The sequence below is a fragment of the Triturus cristatus genome, chromosome 7, assembly GCF_964204655.1.
Source record: "Triturus cristatus chromosome 7, aTriCri1.1, whole genome shotgun sequence".
NCBI classification, from domain to species: Eukaryota; Metazoa; Chordata; class Amphibia; order Caudata; family Salamandridae; genus Triturus; species Triturus cristatus.
In genome coordinates this window covers 73,463,833-73,482,057 of record NC_140590.1, presented here as the reverse complement: position 1 = coordinate 73,482,057, position 18,225 = coordinate 73,463,833, and the positions used below count along the sequence as shown (strand labels likewise).

Genomic DNA, 18,225 nt, shown 5'->3' with positions numbered 1-18,225 from the left:
AAGCGGAAAGGACGCAATAAAATGAAAAGGGGCAAACAAGTCCTAAACCTCTACCCGATGTTTAACAGCCTTGGACCACCTGGTGTTTCCGGAGATGTCGAGCAAGTAACTCCCTCTGTCCCAGGAACAACAACGGAAGCACAACCAATCAATCAAGTTTGTGACAAAAGGAAGAGTCTCACTTCCAGCCCGCCAATAGTAAAGGAACCACCAATGGTCCCTTCGGGAAAATACTTGCCCATTGATGCAAAAGAACAAAAAACCACCACCAACTTGGCTCCCCCCAACATACACATCAAGCAGAACGAAATAGACGTGAATCATGCTCCGAGTCTTGCGACAAGGCTGCTTGGAGGCCCCATCTTAAAGCTGGAAGATGCAGCAACCTGTGCCAATCATCAACAGGGCCCACTCCCAGTAAATAAAAACTGGAACTTTGGTCATGTAAATAATGAAAAGCCTGACACTACGCGCAATGAGATCCCCTTCAAGGGTCCTTTGATAAAAATAGCGCAATTACCATTCATGGATAAAACAGAGGCAATGCCCAGGCCAAATAGCACAGTTCGGAATGGGGACAACTACTCTACCCTCTTCTATCCAGAATACAAGTCTAAAGGCAGCCACGATATCCTAAATAGGGGTAACATTTTAAAGCTGATACAAGCGTTAGGTCTGTCTGATGAAATTACCTCTCAAGACATAATCTCGGTAGAATTCATCGCACCATGTCAAGGCCAATCAAATGATTCTACAAATATCACCTGGAAAACTGCTGAAGCAATGAACAAAATTTTAGGGTCAATCGACACCTTCAAACAATGGGGAATACTGATACAACCGGGAAGGGAAGAGGGTTACCCACACGTTTTACAGGGAAGCTGCGGTGTTGTAAATAGAAGCGTAGGGAGGGGTACAGTTTATTCCGTCCTTAGGGGAGCATGTAATAAAACTCCCACTTCTGCCCACCCAATGAGGAAAGCAAAAGAAGATGGGTGCACAACAAATAGGAATCTGGACGAGGTGGGTTCTTGGTCATGGCTGGCCGGCGCCCTGAATACAACCCGTCTCTTACGCTGACATCCTAGCAGGGTGGACTGCTACGATAAGATTCCTTTAAAAATCTGTTCATGGAACATAAATGGCCTCACGAACAAACTCGAGGACAACACTACCATTCTCTACCTTCGGGGTTTTGACATACTCTTATTACAAGAGACATGGCTCATGGCACCGCATCATCTAGAAGGCTTCAAAATCCACCACATTCCAGCGCACAAACTGAATCGTCCGGGAAGGGGGAGTGGCGGTCTAGCAGTTTATATATCAACAAAAAACGCAGTCACTTCCTGTGACTTGCCGGCCTCATCAAATCGCCTCCAATGTGTGGGAATCTCTCTTATCGTGAACAATGGCCAAAAATGGAGGTTAACACTCATGAACGTCTATGTTCGCCCAAATACAGCATCCAGGAAATCCTTTGCAGATGAAGTATCGGCATCAGTAGTAAGAGCGCAAACAGGTTTTCCAAATTCAGAAATTTTACTCACTGGTGACTTTAACATGTGGTTAATGTCAGTTCTTCATAAAAATGAGGTCACCAAATCACACGATAGCATCTGGGTGATCCCACCGCAAGCCAAGCCGGGTTGGCATAAGGAGGATTCTCACGGAAGTTCTCTACAAGGTAACCTCGAAAATCTGGGTCTAAGAGCTTTAAACGGACGTTATCCTGCTGACAAGCCACCTCGATTCTCCTACCTATCGAAAAAAGGCACTTCATTAATCGACTATACCTTTGTCAGCATCTCTTTGCTCCATCAAGTAGCTGGATACTGTCTTGGAAACAGAATAGAAAGTGATCATTGCCCGCAAGAAATTACTTTGAGGACTGGCCTCACACAACATAAAAAGGTAAGGGACTTGCCATCTGAGAGCCTCACAATCAACCTCAAACGCATCAAATGTTCCCTTAAGAATCTTCAATCCATATCAGCCGAGGCCAAACAAATAATTGAGCACCAAACGTGCTCGGGCAATATATGTGCCAACTGGTCAATATTTGCTACCGAACTTACGGATAGATTTGCGAAACCAACAAAACATGCAAGCCAAATTGATCAAAAGAACATGCCGCGCTCAAACGGTGAGATACTATCTGCAAAAAGAGCAATGAATCGCTCATGGCGGGCTTTAAAAACTGACCCATCGGATCCCAGCAAAATAAAAAAACTGAGAGAGGCAGGTAATCATCTTAAGAAAGCTAAACGTGAACTACGCCAAAACCAATGGAACCTGTTTTGGGTCAAATTACAGTATGATATTAAATCAAACAACTCTGCCAGGTTTTGGCGCACAATCAATAGTACATCTGGACGCTCTTCCAAAGTCGCTTCCTCGAGCATTCTCGAAATAGAGTGGGTTGTATATCTTTCTTCCCACTTCAATGACCAGGAATTGCGCATTAATGATCAATATCCCCCTTTCAGGGACACACTACTACAATCAGAGACTGCCTCAGAATCTCATCAGAACTCTTCAAACTCTTCAAAAAAGCTCGGCCACAAAATGGCACCAATAAAAGTAATTCATTCGATCCAGAGCTGCGCTAACTCTTAGTGCCAGTCCAGAAGGGCGAAATTGAAAAAATAATAAAAAAAGGACGTCAGGATGGCGCGCCTGGCCCTGGGGGAATTCCTCAAGCTTTGTTCAAGGAAGATCCAACTTTTTGGGCTGCGAAACTAAGCCCCCTTTTCAACACGTCTCCAAAACAACATCATACCGCCCTCCTGGCGTGGATCTATCCTTGCACCAATCTTTAAAGGCGGGGACTAAAAAATCTCCTGGGAATTACCGCCTCATCGCACTCATTGACAACGAAGCAAAGTATTTTGCGGGAGTGCTGCTAAACTCACTTAGGTCATGGGCTGTGGAAAACTCCATAATTCCCCCGAATCAAACAGGCTTTATAATAAACACTGGAACTTCAGTCAATCTCATGTCCCTCTCATGCCTAATTGACCAAGCTAAATTCTGCTCTTGTTCACTTTATATGGGGTTTATCGACTATCAAGCGGCCTTTGACAATGTCAACAGAAGCAAATTATGGCAGAAGCTGTCCAGTTTCAACATTCCAGAGGCCCTTCTAAGAGCCATACAACTCCTGCACCAGGATACATGGGTTAGAATTAAGATCGGGGACGGCTCAAGACTGTCTCGCCAGATTTCGACAGAAAAAGGCCTCAAACAGGGATGTGTCTTGGCCCCAATACTTTTCAATCTATTCCTAACCGACCTTCCCGAAGTTCTCAATAAGGTCAATTCCCACGCTCCTAAATTATCCGGTTTGCCGCTGACAAACCTATTATATGCTGATGACGTGGTACTGTTAAGTAAAACAAAGATCGGAATGCAAAGACTTCTGGATGTTATTTCCGACTACTCCAACAATAATGAGCTTCGCATTAACAACAGGAAGACGAAAATTCTAGCGGTGCATTCAAGGAAAGCAACGAAGCTGTCTTGGGCTCTGAATAACGAACGCATTGTCGAATCCAACTGCCAAAGGTACCTTGGTGTCACTTTTAACAACAACGGAAAATACAAATCCCAACTAGAAGAGCAAAAAAGGAAGGGCACGGCACTTGCCTTTGCAATCGGTATAATTCAAAAGAAACTTCAAGGCCCTACTCTTGCACCCACACTTCAGGTGGCTCAGGCAAAAATCATTCCCACTCTAACTTATGGCAGTGAAGCTTTAAAAGGATTGGACAGTGACCATCTGGATAAAATAATCACTAATATCTACAGGTCCGTGTTTAAATTACCAAACCACACATCACCTGCACAAATCAGGTTGGAATTTGGCATCTGCAAACAACGACTGGCTAGAGCCATGTCCTTCCTCGTGTGCTGTCACAAGTTGAGGTTATCAAAGGAGGGAAGTTTAGGTTACCATTTGTGGGCCTGCATTGATAACAACTTATGGCGAGCAGGACACGAATATTGGTCAAAAGGCTTAAAAACTCTGTGCCTAAATGACCTCTGGATCCTGCATGCCAGTCAGAAGGAATTCAAAAGGCTAGCGAAAATCAGCACTAAACAATTGTCAAGAGTGGAAGACAAAGCCAGCCTCGCAAAAAGAAGTCCTGGGTGGATGACCCTTCAATCCTATGCCTTACTAATCCCACAGCCGTACCTTACCACATTGTTTAGTGCTCGGACGAAACTAAGTTTTTTAAAACTGAGACTGGGAGTCATCAATCTGTTGACACATCGGCCAAAATGGAAAAGAGAACATGGAAAAGTACAGTGCCGACTTTGTGGGTCTCCCAAAGAAGACATTATACACATCATATGCCTGTGTTCTCTACTATTGACAGAGAGACGGGCTTTACTCAAGCAACACTGGAATAGAAACATGATTAGAAGCTGTAGAGCAGCAGTTTTGGCGTGTTTCGATCCTAGGAACACTAAACTAAATTGTGCCCTAGTAAGATTTATGGAGTGCGCTGCAAAAAAACATACTGAGCTGTCCAGAGTCTGCGATCCCCCATTGGAATAATGCTGCTAAATCTTCACTTGCTGCTTCTGGCTCCTTTGAATATGACTTTTTAAACTGAAGTTTTACCTTATTATCCATACATATCAACTTTTTATGAAATTATCGTCTTAAATTAACCTTGAATTTTAAATGTTTGTATTTGCAATGGTTTACTTTTAAATCACGCAATAAAGTTTATATTATCATATCCATTCCCCGATCACAGACAAGAACAGCCTGAGTGGTTTCTCTGACTAGGCCAGAGCCCAACTCAGTACCCAGGGTCAACCCTACTAAACCCTTGGCCTGTGTATTCCCACCACCAATTGTAACTGCACTAGGGGGAGCAGGTGCCTTAGGGGCATTGGTGGGGGTGGAGTATTCTCTTTGGACTTGGTGCAATCACTGGTCCACTGTGTCTTTTGCTTACAAACTTTGCACCATGGTTTCTTTTGGCCTTTCCCCTTGTTGGACTGTGAATCCCCACCTGAAGAAGATTTTTGGGGCCCATGTGAAGAATTCTGGTCTTTACCCTTGTCCCCACCCTTGTCAGAGTTCTTAGAATCTTGCTTCTTAGTGTCAGCACCGTGGTTCTGTACCTTCTTCCTCAACCTGGATCTGACCCATTTGTCTGCCTTCTTTCCCAATTCTTGGGGAGAGATCAGATCAGAGTGTACCAGGTACTGGTGCAACAGTTATTAAGAATCTGCTCCCTTATTATCAGATTGTACAATCCTATGAATTCACACACTTTACTGCCCAACAACCAACCTTCCAGAGCCTTAGCAGCACAGTCAGCAAAGTCTACCCAGTCTTGATTTTGTGTAGGGGTGGGCGGAATTTGCGAAATCTACTTTCGCAAATTATCGTGAAAATGTTAAAAATGATCGCAAACACGCGGAAATATCGCGAAGATGCGGAAGTTTTTTTCCCGCATGTTCGCGAGATTTTCTGCATGGTTGCGGCTCGCCAACTTACCCAAGTGGTTGCTCGCGGGCGCGGCCATCTTGTTTTCAGTTGTCTCGTGGTGCATGATCGCGAGAAGAAAGACGGGATCACGCAACGCATGACGTCACTGCGGGCGCGAACTGTCGCGAGACAGCGCAAATGGCTAAAAACAATACAACATCTCATGGAGAACGCGACCGGATCAAGAAAATTTGTCGGCGAATGCAGGGATTCAGGCAAGGCGATCGCGCGCGCGCGAGAATGTATTATTTTACAGCTCGAGCAAGAAACAAATTATCGCCAAGCTGCGGAATGCGGAAATTTTGACATTTTCGCGCTTTCCGCGGAACGCGAAAATGTCAAAATATTGCAATTTCTGCGAACGGGACGAAATTTTCGCCCAAGCCTAATTTTGTGCCTTTTGGGTATCCCTGAACTTTAACCTGTATTGTTCAGTGGTTAGGCCAAACCCATCCATCAGTGCACTTTTCAAGACCTGGTAATCATCAGCATCCTCTTTTCTTACAGTGAGGAGCTTATCTCTACCTTTGTCTGCGAAGGAGAGCCATAAGATTGCTGCCCACTGCCCTTGGGGCCCCTCTGTACTTTACAGGCCCTCTCCAAGGCAGTTATCCATTTGTGGATGACATCCCCACTCTGGTAGGGAGGGACAATCTTACTTAGGTTTCTATGGTCATAAGACCTCTCCCTATCTCTAGGGAAATTGCTGCCACCCAGGGACTCTATTCCCTCCTTTTTGCTGGCTCTGTAGAGCTCTAGGGCTTCCCTATCTAGGGCCATCTGCTGCTCTCTGAGGTTAAACTTATCATGCTCATAATTCAGCAGTCTCTCTCTCCTCACCTGGGAGGTTTCTCTCCCTCTGTGAGAAGAAACAGAGGTCCCTACAGATGAGGTAGACTGGACAGACTCCTATGAGAGAGATCTAGTCCTTCTTACCCTACTTTCAACTCTTCCTGGAGGGACAAAGAGGGGAGCATTGGGATCCTCCTCATCATCCTCATCCAGTTGAGCTGTGGTCACCAGATCCTTATCATTGTCATCAGTCTGGTCAGCAGCAGCGTTTGGGCCAGGATGAGTTCCACCCCCAGATCCACCCTCAACGGCTCCCCCACCCACTCTGCCTACCGCTTCAGGCCCACTAGACCCTGAGAGATTACCCAGCCTGAGTATCTGTAAAAGATGCTGGGTGGTTGGGCTTTTGCCTGTCTTACGCTTCCTAATGGAAGATAAGGCCCTAGGCTGTGCAAAGATGAGATCCTCATATTTATAGGGAAGAAACCCACTGGCTTCTGGCAGGGACCCACTGGCTCCTGGCTGATTAGACCTTACTTGTGTGGCGTGGTGTATTGCACTACCTACACTAGCGTTGCCTATTAAACTCTCTTGAGTTGTAGAATGTGTGTGTTAAGCACTTGACACACAACTCTAAGTTCAGGAGAACTTACTGTATACTTACTGTATACTAAACTTGATATTATATGTAACTAAGGTACCTTTAGTGGTTTCCAGCTGATCAATTCAATTGAGATTATCTGATAAAACAATAGCAAGGTTAAATCCCACACGTTGCACATCAATGTGAGAAGTTGGCCTGATATATGCTGTCCACTATTTATAGTGGGCACCTTGTATCAGTCCAAACAACCCCTTATGGTGATAGGTTAAAGATAACCTTTATTGAAAGCTATGCTAGTGGTAGCTATGGAGAGCAGCCTTCAGGCTAAGTCTTGAAGGAATGTACAGAAGCTTGTTTTACCAGTCTATCATCTCTTGAATGACCAAATGAAAGGACAACCACACCAGGTATATATTTAAAATATATCTATTTAAGATAAAACACACCCCTCTAGTCTCTTTATGAGGCTGGAGTTCAAAGTACTTAAGTTACAAGTCAGTATTCAACAGTAAAAGCACAAATACACGTTTGGGCCCTAGGGGCGTACCAAACCATATACCATTAAAGTGGTATAAGAACCAAGACTGAATTAGACACAAGGCCTAGAGCCTGTAGAAGTGCTTGGACCACAAGGAACCACCCAAGGTAGTGACACAGGGGACCCATTGGGGACGCGTGCAGTGTGTGAACACAGCCGCGAATAGCCGTTAACTTCTATTGGGAAAGTCGCGGTTGAAAATTAAGAGTTTAAGACACTTAGAGGATGATTACGAGCGAACCCTTTTGGACTTAGAGGTGTCTAGGGCCAAGACCCATGGTAGCCCCGGAGTACTCGAGTTACCTCACTTATGGAAGCCGGGTGCAAAGGTGTCTTTCGCTGTTTTCAGTGGAAGCTGGCAAAGAAGTGCTGCTGCTGTGAAGAGGAGAAGTGTCCGGAGAGATCCAAGCCTGTATTGAGGATGGAAGGAACCTGAAAGCAGAGGGGACAGAGTCTGGATCACTTACTAGTGACCAGGGGCACGATAGTCCAATGCCCACAGATATTGGGTGCTTCAGGTGAGTTGATGGGTGTCTTGACTCTTCAGCCACGAGGTCTAGGAGGTGTTGATGATGACCAGGAGCTGGATTCGCGCTGGACTATGAAGTCTGTCGAGTGCTGCTGTATCGGTGAACAGATTGGATCCAACAAGCCTTGGCAACGGCAAGTCACATAAAAATAGAAGAAGGACGTCGCTGCAGACCAGCATGGGCTGGGGGACTCACCCAGTGAGGGTAAGTCGGGGCATGTCTGGTGCAACCAGGAAAGCCCAATCTGAAGAGGAGTCACCTTCGTGGGGACCCACTAGCCAATGGGCTAGCGATCACGTAGGAGCCTCGAGCAGTCGCACTGGAAACTGGCCCACGGGTCACTCGTGGAGTGGAGGCCAGAAATCTTCAGTGCAGGCAGTGCTCAAGGCTCGGGCTACTCGGTACCCAAAGCACAACTTCAAAGAAGACCAGAAAGATGATGGATCAGCAAAAGAGCACAGTGTCCAGGGGTCACGGTTCCACGTCACCCACGATTGTCACGGGCCCCAGCTTTGCTGTAAACTCAGGGTAGCCTCGGGAAGTCTGGAAATCCCTCTCTGGTGATGCAAAGACTTCGGCATCCAGCGGGAGCTTCAGAGTTGCAGACCGGACAGTTGCTTCTTTGGTGCCTTCCAAGCAGGGGAGTCACTCCTTGACCCCAAGGGAGATTTCTTCAGTCTTCTAGTGGAAATAGAAAGTCGAAGGTCCAGGATATATGTTGCAGAGTTTTGTCCATGGTAATCTAAAGTCTCAAGGACTGGGTTCCCATTCTTATACTAAGTCTGCCATAGGAGTGACTTACAGGTTTTATATGTGTGTACAATTGTTGTGATATAGGTAGCCTATACCACAGTAAGAAGTGCATGCACCACCTTACTCAGGCTGCAGTTGCAGACCTGTGGTGTCATTTTGGAGTGCTTCCCAGGGGTGGTGTAATACATGCTTCAGCCCCTGGAAGGCCTCTGAGGTACTTATGCCCTAGTTACATAGTTTACCATATACTAGGGACTTATAAGGCACTCCAGAATCTTATTAGAGATGTACCTAATGTACATGGAATCCATTTTAGAGAGTAAGCAGCTAGGCTGGGATCCTGATTAGCAGGGCCACAGCCAGACTAAGGTCTCAAAACAGTGAAACACCAGCAGAAAGTGGGGGTACCCATGTGAAGCAGTTCCTACTCTCCTACAGTGGCGTGCAGAAAGAAGCAAGAGAAGCACAGAATGAGGCAAGAGAAGTGCAGAAAGAGGCTGGTGAAGTGCAGAAAGAGGCAAGAAAAGTGCAGAAAGAAGCAACAGAGGTACAGAAAGAGGCAAGAGAAGTGTAGAAAGTAGCAAGAATGGTGCAGAAAAAGGAAGCAAGGTGTATAAAGAAGCAATAGAAGTGCAGAAAGAACCAACAGAGGCGCAGAAAGTACTAATAGAGGTGCAGAAAGAGAGAAGAAGGGTGCACCTCTCTTCCTTTTTCTGCATAACTCTTGTATGCAGAAAAAGGAAGAGAGGTATACAAATAAGCAAAAGATGTGTAGAAAGAACGAACAGAGGTACAGGAAGAGAAAATAGGGGTGCAGAAAGTTCAAAAAGAAGCAAGAGAGGTGCAGAAAGAAGCAAGAGATCTTCAGAAAGAGGAAGAAAGGTGCAAAAAGAGGCAAGAGAGGTACAGAAAGAAGCAAAAGCAGTGCAGAAAGAGGAATAAGAGGAAGCAAGTGAAGTGTAGAAAAAGGCAAGAGAGGTATAAAAGAGATAAGAGAGGGGCAGAAAAAATAAGAAAAGTACAGAAAGAGACAAAAGAATTGCAAAAAGGGGCAAGAGAAGTGCAGAACGAGACAAGTGAGGTACAGAAATAGGCAACAGAGGTTCAGAAAAAGTGAGGAGCAGAAAGAGGCAATAAATGTGGAGAAAGAGTAAAAAGAGGTATAGAAAGAAGAGTTTGAGGTGCAGAATGAGGCAAGTGAGGTGCAGAAAGATTCATGAGAGGTACAGAAAGAGGCAAGAGAAGTTCAGAAAGAGGCAAGTGAGTTGCAAAAAGAAGACAGTGAGGTGCTGAAAGTGGCAAGTGAAGTGCAGAAATAAGAGAGTGAGGTGCAGAAAAAGGCAATTGAGGGACAGAAAGAAGAAAGAGAAATTCAGAAACAGGTAAGAGATGCGCATACAGCAGCAAGAGAGGTTTTCGCACCATTCGTAACTCCCACATTTAGCAATAAGTTATAGGTTACCATTCAAGCTTTGCAAATGGCCTTCCAACATTCTGTAACATGTGTTGCTACATTTTTACCTCCAGTAAGTCCCACACAGCAGGATTGCTGAGCTGTGATACCAGGCCACACCTCCTTTCTCCACTACTCTGCAAACGAACCTCCTGGCATGTTCTTGTTTGGGGGATGATGTCCGGTTCACTGCTGGGGGTGTTAGGGGCCAATTAGCCTAAGTGTTACCTCCAGTAAGCCCCATACAGTGGGATTGCTGAGAGGTGGAGGCAGGCCATGCCCCCTTCCTCCACCACTCTGCAAACAAGCCTTCTAGTGCGCTCTTGGTAAGTGGATAAAAGTCATTTTGCCTCTTAAGGGTCCCTGGGGGCCAAATTGCTCTCATGTTACCTCTAGCAAGCGGCCACCCTCCCAGATCATTTTTAGCCCCAGGGATCCCATCCCCGGGGGCTTGGGCATTTTTTAAAATTAATTTTTACTGAGGGGAGCCATATTTATCGTGAAGTCCGGTTCTGACCCAGCCAGCTCCAGACTTCTGCGGGGGCCGGCATTTATGTTTACCCCCAGGGTGCTGCTAACATGCAGCTCCCTGCTGTAAAAAGCAAAGTATACTCACTTTGAACAAGCAAGAGCAAAGTGCTCACGTTTGTTCAAAGTGAGTATGCTGTTTGCTATGGGATGGCAAGTGCAGTGCTCCTGCCACCCATATAGCAAACTGCAATGTCCCGGGGGTGGGTACCCCGGGACATTGCTGGAGCCGGCCCTGGGGGGTGGCAGTCCTCAGGGCCTTGGAGGGCTCAAACATGTTTAAAGCCCCTGGGAGGTGGTTATTCCCTGGCTGGGGGTCTGCAATGGACCCCAAAATTAATTGATGTATGCCCCAGGAGGTGGTGGTCCCTGGACCATGTGGGGGCTTGAGCCCCCCACACTTCATTTATTTAAACAGAGCCACGGTGAGGTGGCAGTCCGCGGTGCAGCAGGGAGCCTACATGGCCCCTGCATTTAATAACCATAGCCCCAGGAAGGTGGTGGTCCCAGGGGCTGTGGGGGGCCACGTGTCTCTGTATTCAACTAAGTATCGCCCCATGGAGGTGGTAATCTCCAAGGCTGCACGGGGCCACATGCTCCCACATTTAAATGAGTATCGCCCCAGGGAGGTGGTGGTCCCAAGGGTAGCAGGGGCCCCTGCAGTGCCCCGCACAATAAGGGCTCCCACCTGATACCCACCTCAAGTATTCATTTTAGACAAACAACTCCACTGCGGACACCCATCCTGTCATCATTGCCTTATATGGTGCAACATCCCCCAATCTCTAGCAGGGCTCTTAAGAATTATTTGTTTTATGTTGAAAATTACTTGTATGATCACACTGCATTTTTCCTTTTGTGTTTGGAGAGAGGACAATAGGTTGCTTTGGCTCTGAACATTCAAGGGAACAACCGCCTGGACTACTGTGACCCAAAGGAGGGCGGGAGAGGATTGTACACCAAGTAAGGCATACATGTTGACAAAAGTCAATAAAATGCATTTTAAAAAAGTGCCTGTACAGTCCCACTTAAAATACTACAGCACTGCAAAGAAGTGATTTTACTGTTCCAAATATAGTATAAATGTCCTGCTAGGAGGCACAATTAGTGTGCTGTGAAAATCACAATCTCTGATTTATATAGTGTTTAATTATTGTTCCTTTACAAGTATTTATTTATTGATTGATTTTTGTCTAGCATGAACTTAAACCGAAGGCAGCATAGAGAGTTTAGTAGCCATACTTATATTATTGTCTATTAGAAGGTATAGAACCAACATATTTTCACCAATTATCGCTCTTTATCTGAAATTACAAAGTGGAGAACTACTAGGGAATAGTATTTCCACCACTGCAGAGTCTCATTAATCGAGGTGGAGAACTCACACAGAAAAAGATAGGACAAGCCTATCTTTTTATGTGCAGATTGTTTCACCTTGACTAAGTAGTCTCTGGAGATGTAAACGTATTATTAACTTATAGCTTGTGAATACCAAAAGAAACGTGAACCAATACAAAAGTGTAAGCTTACCTTTGTGAATCTGGCCATTAGTTTCTGAATACCAAAACAGTAGTAAAGTTACTACAGCAAGTGTAAACTTATAAAAAAAGTATAAGGTTACCTTTGTGACTCAGGCCCGGTGTTTACATCATTTTGTGTTTGTGTCATTTGAATTTTGAATGAAATTTGCAAAAGGCACTGAACAAATCCACTTGTGGGAGTATATCACTCGAGACACAACAACTACTTCTCAGGGCGATGTTGCAAAAATAAAAAAAATCAAGCACTGGCAAAGCAAATATTTTTGTCAATAAGGTGCTAACAATTGTAAACATGCAAACAGGTGCATGTGTGCATACTAAGTACATAAAAATTATGTGTGCTGTGATAAAGTGTTACCTCTGTATGCTACTGAAAGCTATGAAAATATAAAGCACATATACAGAAGCTAGGTAGACAGGGCCAAAAATTATCATGTGCATTCCTATATGTGCAGGAGGTAGCATATTAAAGACTAACCTTTTGACTAGCATCATTATCAATATTGCAGGATGTCAAAATGATTTACTAAAAATATGACATCACAGGATGTGCAAAAATCAAATTCCAAAGAAAGCAAATTGTAAAACACTTACAGCCATTTGATCCTGCTATAGAATGTTCACAGGAGGTTATGTGAGAATCGCAGTTCCTCATCTCACCCTTGCACACTGTTGCATTTCTACTGGAACATACTTCACAAATCAGTGAATGTCCTAGAAATACAGAAAAATCCACATTTTGAGTTGAAACAACCTTGCTGGAAGATTGTGAAGCATGGTTGACCAGCTTTCTTTACAAAACAGCTTCGCACTCAAGGACATGTGCACTGTTCATTTTACAGTTGTATTTCCAACATACTGGGAAAATCAGGGCTCATATCGTGAGCTTTAAATTTCAAGCAGAGCCATTCAATAACATTATTTCATAAAACTGAGGCTGAGTAGTCTACCTATAAACCAAGAGGCATATCTATCAAATATTGACACAAAACAATGCAACAAGCAACTTAGCTGTGTAAGGGAGAGGGCAGTAATGCACCCTATTAAAGATTATATAGTGCATGTGTGCTCTCTGTCTGCACTAGTGCACACACTGCTGTCTAAAATGAATGCAGTCACCCTTGCATCATTGTGCAATGGTGGCTGCATAGTAGGCAGGATTGTTTTCGTGCAGGAAGGGGCACCTTCCTGCACATAAACAATCCTCTGAGGCATTTTCCTCCTTCTATGTATGCTGCCTAATGCAGCACATATATAACGAGGAAGAAACAAGGAGAAATAAGCACATTTCTCCTCAGTGTGTCTCTCCTGCGAAAGCATGGCATTTTGACCCATTCCTAGGTCTATCATTAAACAGTGATAAAATGAAATCTAGGAATATGCAAAAATCCATGGATGGTTGTGTGGGAGCACCCATGTTCCACACATGGAACGCCTCCAGAGGCAGAGTAACCAAGGGCAGTGACTTGCACTGCCTTGTGTTACTCCACATTTACAAAGCCATGCAAGGTAGCCTTGCATGGCTTCGTAAATGTCATTCTAGGTTTTCTGTCACCCTTGTGCCACCTTGTGTGGCGCAAGGGGTGATGCAATACCATCATAAATATTCTCCCAACAGTATGACTGGCAAGGTGCTGACAGTTGAAACAAACAGGCATTCCAGGACTCACGCCTGAGCACGCCCATGATGACTGGAGGCATTCTAGAGCAATTACAGAAGAATCTGCCCGCAACAAGGAAGACCTGAAACAAGAGTAGCCTTGAAACAGGAGTGCCCCCGCGAATGAGTAATCTACTGGTCAGAAACGTCTGGGAAATAAACACCCCACCTGCACATGAACTGTCATGATGAAAAAGTGGTGCAAGTGCCTAGGCGCCCCTACTGCCCAACCGGGCATCTGTAGGCTGTCATCCTCCCGCCGCTTATGTCCTGATGAAGACCCGCACTGACTAAATAGGGGTGCAGACAGTGGGTTGAAACGCTGACAATATCCCTTGGACCAGCCCAAAGTCTCTGCGAAAAAGACTTATTCATTTAATTCACAGAATCATTGATTTCCAATACCTGATCTCTGGCCACCTAATTTTCTTGTACATACTTTTAGCCAACTTGTACATATAGTGCACCACTTCTGTATCACTGTGCACCAGATGTCACTTGATCAAATATCCCAGCATATTTCACTTTGTGTGTTGACAGCCTTATAAAATCAGTTGGGGTATCTATAAATGACATTATTTATATATAAATAACTCAATACCGCATATGGTCTTCGTGTGTGTTCCTTGGATTAAAAGTAAAAGTTTCTTTGAATAACTCAATGAATTGTTCGGCTGTTGAAGGAATATGTGATACCCGACAGAACCATTGTTTTTCTTTACAGACAGTGCAGTGCTCTGCATAAGGTGGTAGGGAGACAGTACAGCATGTAGCTAACGGTACAAATCTATGGAGGGAGCAGCTCACCTGACATGTAACTGGTTCTGACCTGACAGTTCATTGGTTCTGCCTCAGACCTACACGCTTATACAAATGTTCATAGAGATCTCTTCACTTGTGGATAAAAGGTAGAATTGTGCACAACAACATGAATGACATGCAGTGGAACCCTCAAGTCTCATTTAGTATGGGATATTTTCGGTCCTGGCATTAACTGTACATCCAACACCTGGTTTAGCAATACTAAAGTACCACCTAGACATACAAATTCCAGTACTCAATCTTTTCACTTATTCATACTACATGGATCACTATCGCACATGTGATCCCTTCACTTGATGGTTGCGTCCTGGAAAAGCCATGGCTCAGTGGCTCACTTACATGGTACTACAAATGTTCTGAATATCGTCAGACCTAGAATGTAAATTGGTAAGGTGGCAGTTGCACACAGTAGAAATATGCCTTCTTGGACTACAAAATCCCTGAAGCATAAAAAGAATGTTGGCCATGGATTCCTATACTTGGCATCGGGATAGCACTTAGAGATATTGTCTGTCACTGAAAGTCTCTCAATGGCCCTTCACATAGTAAGTGGCTGTTAGACCTGGCATCCTTGGTGTAGTTTCCCCTGGCTTTTTGCATTCTGGCCTCCTGTTTTGCTGATTTCATTTGTTCCTGCTATATCACTCTAGGCAGGTGGAGAAGTGTGGCTCAATGGTTAGAGTGGCCGACCTCGATGCAGAGCACTGGTCCAGGATCAGGGTTTGATTCCCGCCGCAGCATGGTCTCGGGCTATAAATTCCTCGGACCGGATATTCTCGCCTCAGTGCCTATTCTAAGCTTGGGTCCCACACTGCAACTCTGGGCAATAGCTTGCTTAATCTCCACAACGGCCCCAACAGCGCTGGGATGCCTGGCCTCACCATGGGGGTGCCCAGGAGTGGACACTTCACATGGAAAGCCAGGAAGGGTTCCTTCAGCGGTATGAGTACAGCACTGAGATACCCGTAGTGGTCATCGGCGCTATATAAATACCTATACATTTACATGTAGCCACTTTACTACTGCTAACCATTTCTAAGTGCATGTGTTCTATACTCTAAACATGGTAACATTGGCGTCTCCACACTTCGCACATGTAATTTATTTATAAGTCCCTAGTAAAAGTGCACTACATATGCCCAGGGCCTGTAACTTAAATTCTTCTAGTGGGCCTGAAGCACTGATTGCACCACCCACTTCAGCAGCCCTTTAAACATGTCTCAGGCCTGCCATTGCAGGGCCTGTAGGTGCATTTTAAACTGCCATTTTGACATTGCAAGTTAACCTACTTGCCAGGCACAAACCTTCCTTTTTTATTACATATAGGTCACCCTTAAGGAAGGCAGTGGACTTGGAAAAAGGAACATATACTTTTAAGTTTTATATGTCCTTCGTTTTTCACTACTGAAAGGCCTACCTCTTCCATAGGTTAACATTGGGCATCACCTTGTTATATCTTATAAGTGTAAATTGCAGTTGGGAAAATATATATATTTCACTTTTGGTGTCTCAGGACTCACAATTTAAAATCAACCCTTATGGTAAATTTGGATTTTAAGTTGCATGTCTGAAAATGTTTCTTTTAGGAAGTTGGCGCTTTCTTACTTTAACTCTTCTGTACCATCTGCCTGTCTCTGAATACAAGTCTGGGGTGAGTGGCAGCTGAGTGTTTGTGCATTGCCTCTAGACAACCACACACAAAGGGAGCTTTGGTGTGACTGATGGTCCATTAGCATCCTGATGGGCCATCCTGGGCAGGAAGGAGCTGAAACTTATACTTGAAAGGGCAGGGAAGAAAGGGACTTGTGCACCATAAAGCCATCTCTTTGAAGTCTCCCACAGTTCAAAGACACAATTGGGTATAAGAACTGAACCCCTGATACCACCAAGTCAGCACACATCTGGACCTGAGGATACTCTGCCAGGAAGAAGGACTGCTGTGCTGCTTGAGGGATTGCCACTTTGCTGAACTGCTTTGCTGTGCCGGCCTGCTGCCTGGGATTGAAAAGGACTAGACCTGCGTCTCTATGTACCAAAACTAAAGTGACTCGAAGGGCTTGCTGGCATGCTTCCTGTTCTGTAGTCTCAGGGACATCAAAGACTTCTAACTATCCTTCTAATGCCTCTGGACCCTTCCAACTGTGAGTACTTCCCTGCCCAGTGGTGCCAATCCAGTCATGTGCACTTGGAAGTGAGTTTTCTGGCTGTTTTCCATGAAAATCCATGCATCGCCATCATTGGATGGGGCGGAACCAATATCTCTCATTCAGTACCAACACATCACCTGCTATGAAGACATCACATCACCAACTGCATGGCTCGACAACATTGCATTGTCTACCTAAGAAGAAGCTGCCAACAATGCATCTCAATTTGTGCGGATCGGAACCAACACATTGCCTACATCCTGCAGGATCAACAACAACGCATTGCCTCTTCTGCTCCATGCATCTGGCTTGTCGATGGCGCGACAAAGTACTCTTTCAGCAGGACAAGGTTGGTTCCTGTCTCTGATCCATGCTCCATCACGGATGGCCTGAACTTTTGGATTTACCCCTGTCGAGCGCAGACCAGATTTCGCCCTGTTGGTGCTTTAAGCTTTTTAGCACTACAAAACTGTTTATTATTTAATCAATCAAGGATTTATAAAGCCACCAAATAACCTGTGAGGGTCTCAGTATGCTGGAGTGTCTAACTGCTTTTTATTTGTTTTGAGAAACAAGGGGTAAGCAAAGAGAAAGCAAGAAGAAGGCACTCAATAAACAGGGAAAAAAACAAGGAGAAAGCAATGAAAACAAAGAGAAAGCTTGTAGAAGGCACTCAAAAAACAGGGGAGAACAGCCAGGAGAAAACAGGGAAAATTAGGGAAAAACAAAGAGAAGACACTCAAAAAACAGAGAAGAGCAGGAGAAAGCAGTGAAAACGGGGGAAAAGCAAGGAGAAGGAACTCAAAAGCACTGGATAAAGCAAGGAGAAAACTGAAAATGAGAGAAAAACACAAAGAAGATACTCAAAAATTGGGGAAACAGCAAGGAAAATACAGGAGCAAGAGTGATGCACCAGCACGGGGAGAGCATGGTTTGGGGCTGGTTTACAAATTCATACCTCAAGTTCTTATTATTGGATTATTGTCATTTTGATCTTGCTTTACTCCTAAAAATACTTTACTCTTGTTGCCAAACTGTTGTGGAGGCTTTTTGTGGTATTTCTCATTGTGTTACTGTTTGAAGTGTTGCACAATTACTGTACACATTGCCTCTTAAGTTAAGCCTGACTGCTCTGTGCCAAACTACCAGAGGGTGAGCACAGGTTAATTTAGGGTTTGTATCTGCCTTACCCTGACTAGGATTGTGGCCCCTACTTGGACAGGGTGCATACCTCTGCCAACTAGAGACCCACTTTCTAATAGTGGCGACTGGAGATGTAGAAATGGGTGGGCTGTGCTGCATGTTATGTTATGTTATGTCGGGTATTTGTAGAGCGCGCGGCTAC

General features: G+C 44.8%; 1 protein-coding gene across 1 annotated transcript in view; it reads right to left on the bottom strand.

Moving 5' to 3' along the window:
* Positions 1–18,225, bottom strand: part of LOC146808855 (phospholipase A2 inhibitor and Ly6/PLAUR domain-containing protein-like) — a 270,834-nt gene that overhangs the window by 121,478 nt on the left and 131,131 nt on the right. Inside the window, exon 2 of the mRNA XM_085615676.1 lies at positions 12,846–12,965. Coding sequence (XP_085471802.1) covers positions 12,846–12,965 — 120 coding nt within the window. The remainder of the gene's footprint in view (positions 1–12,845; positions 12,966–18,225) is intronic.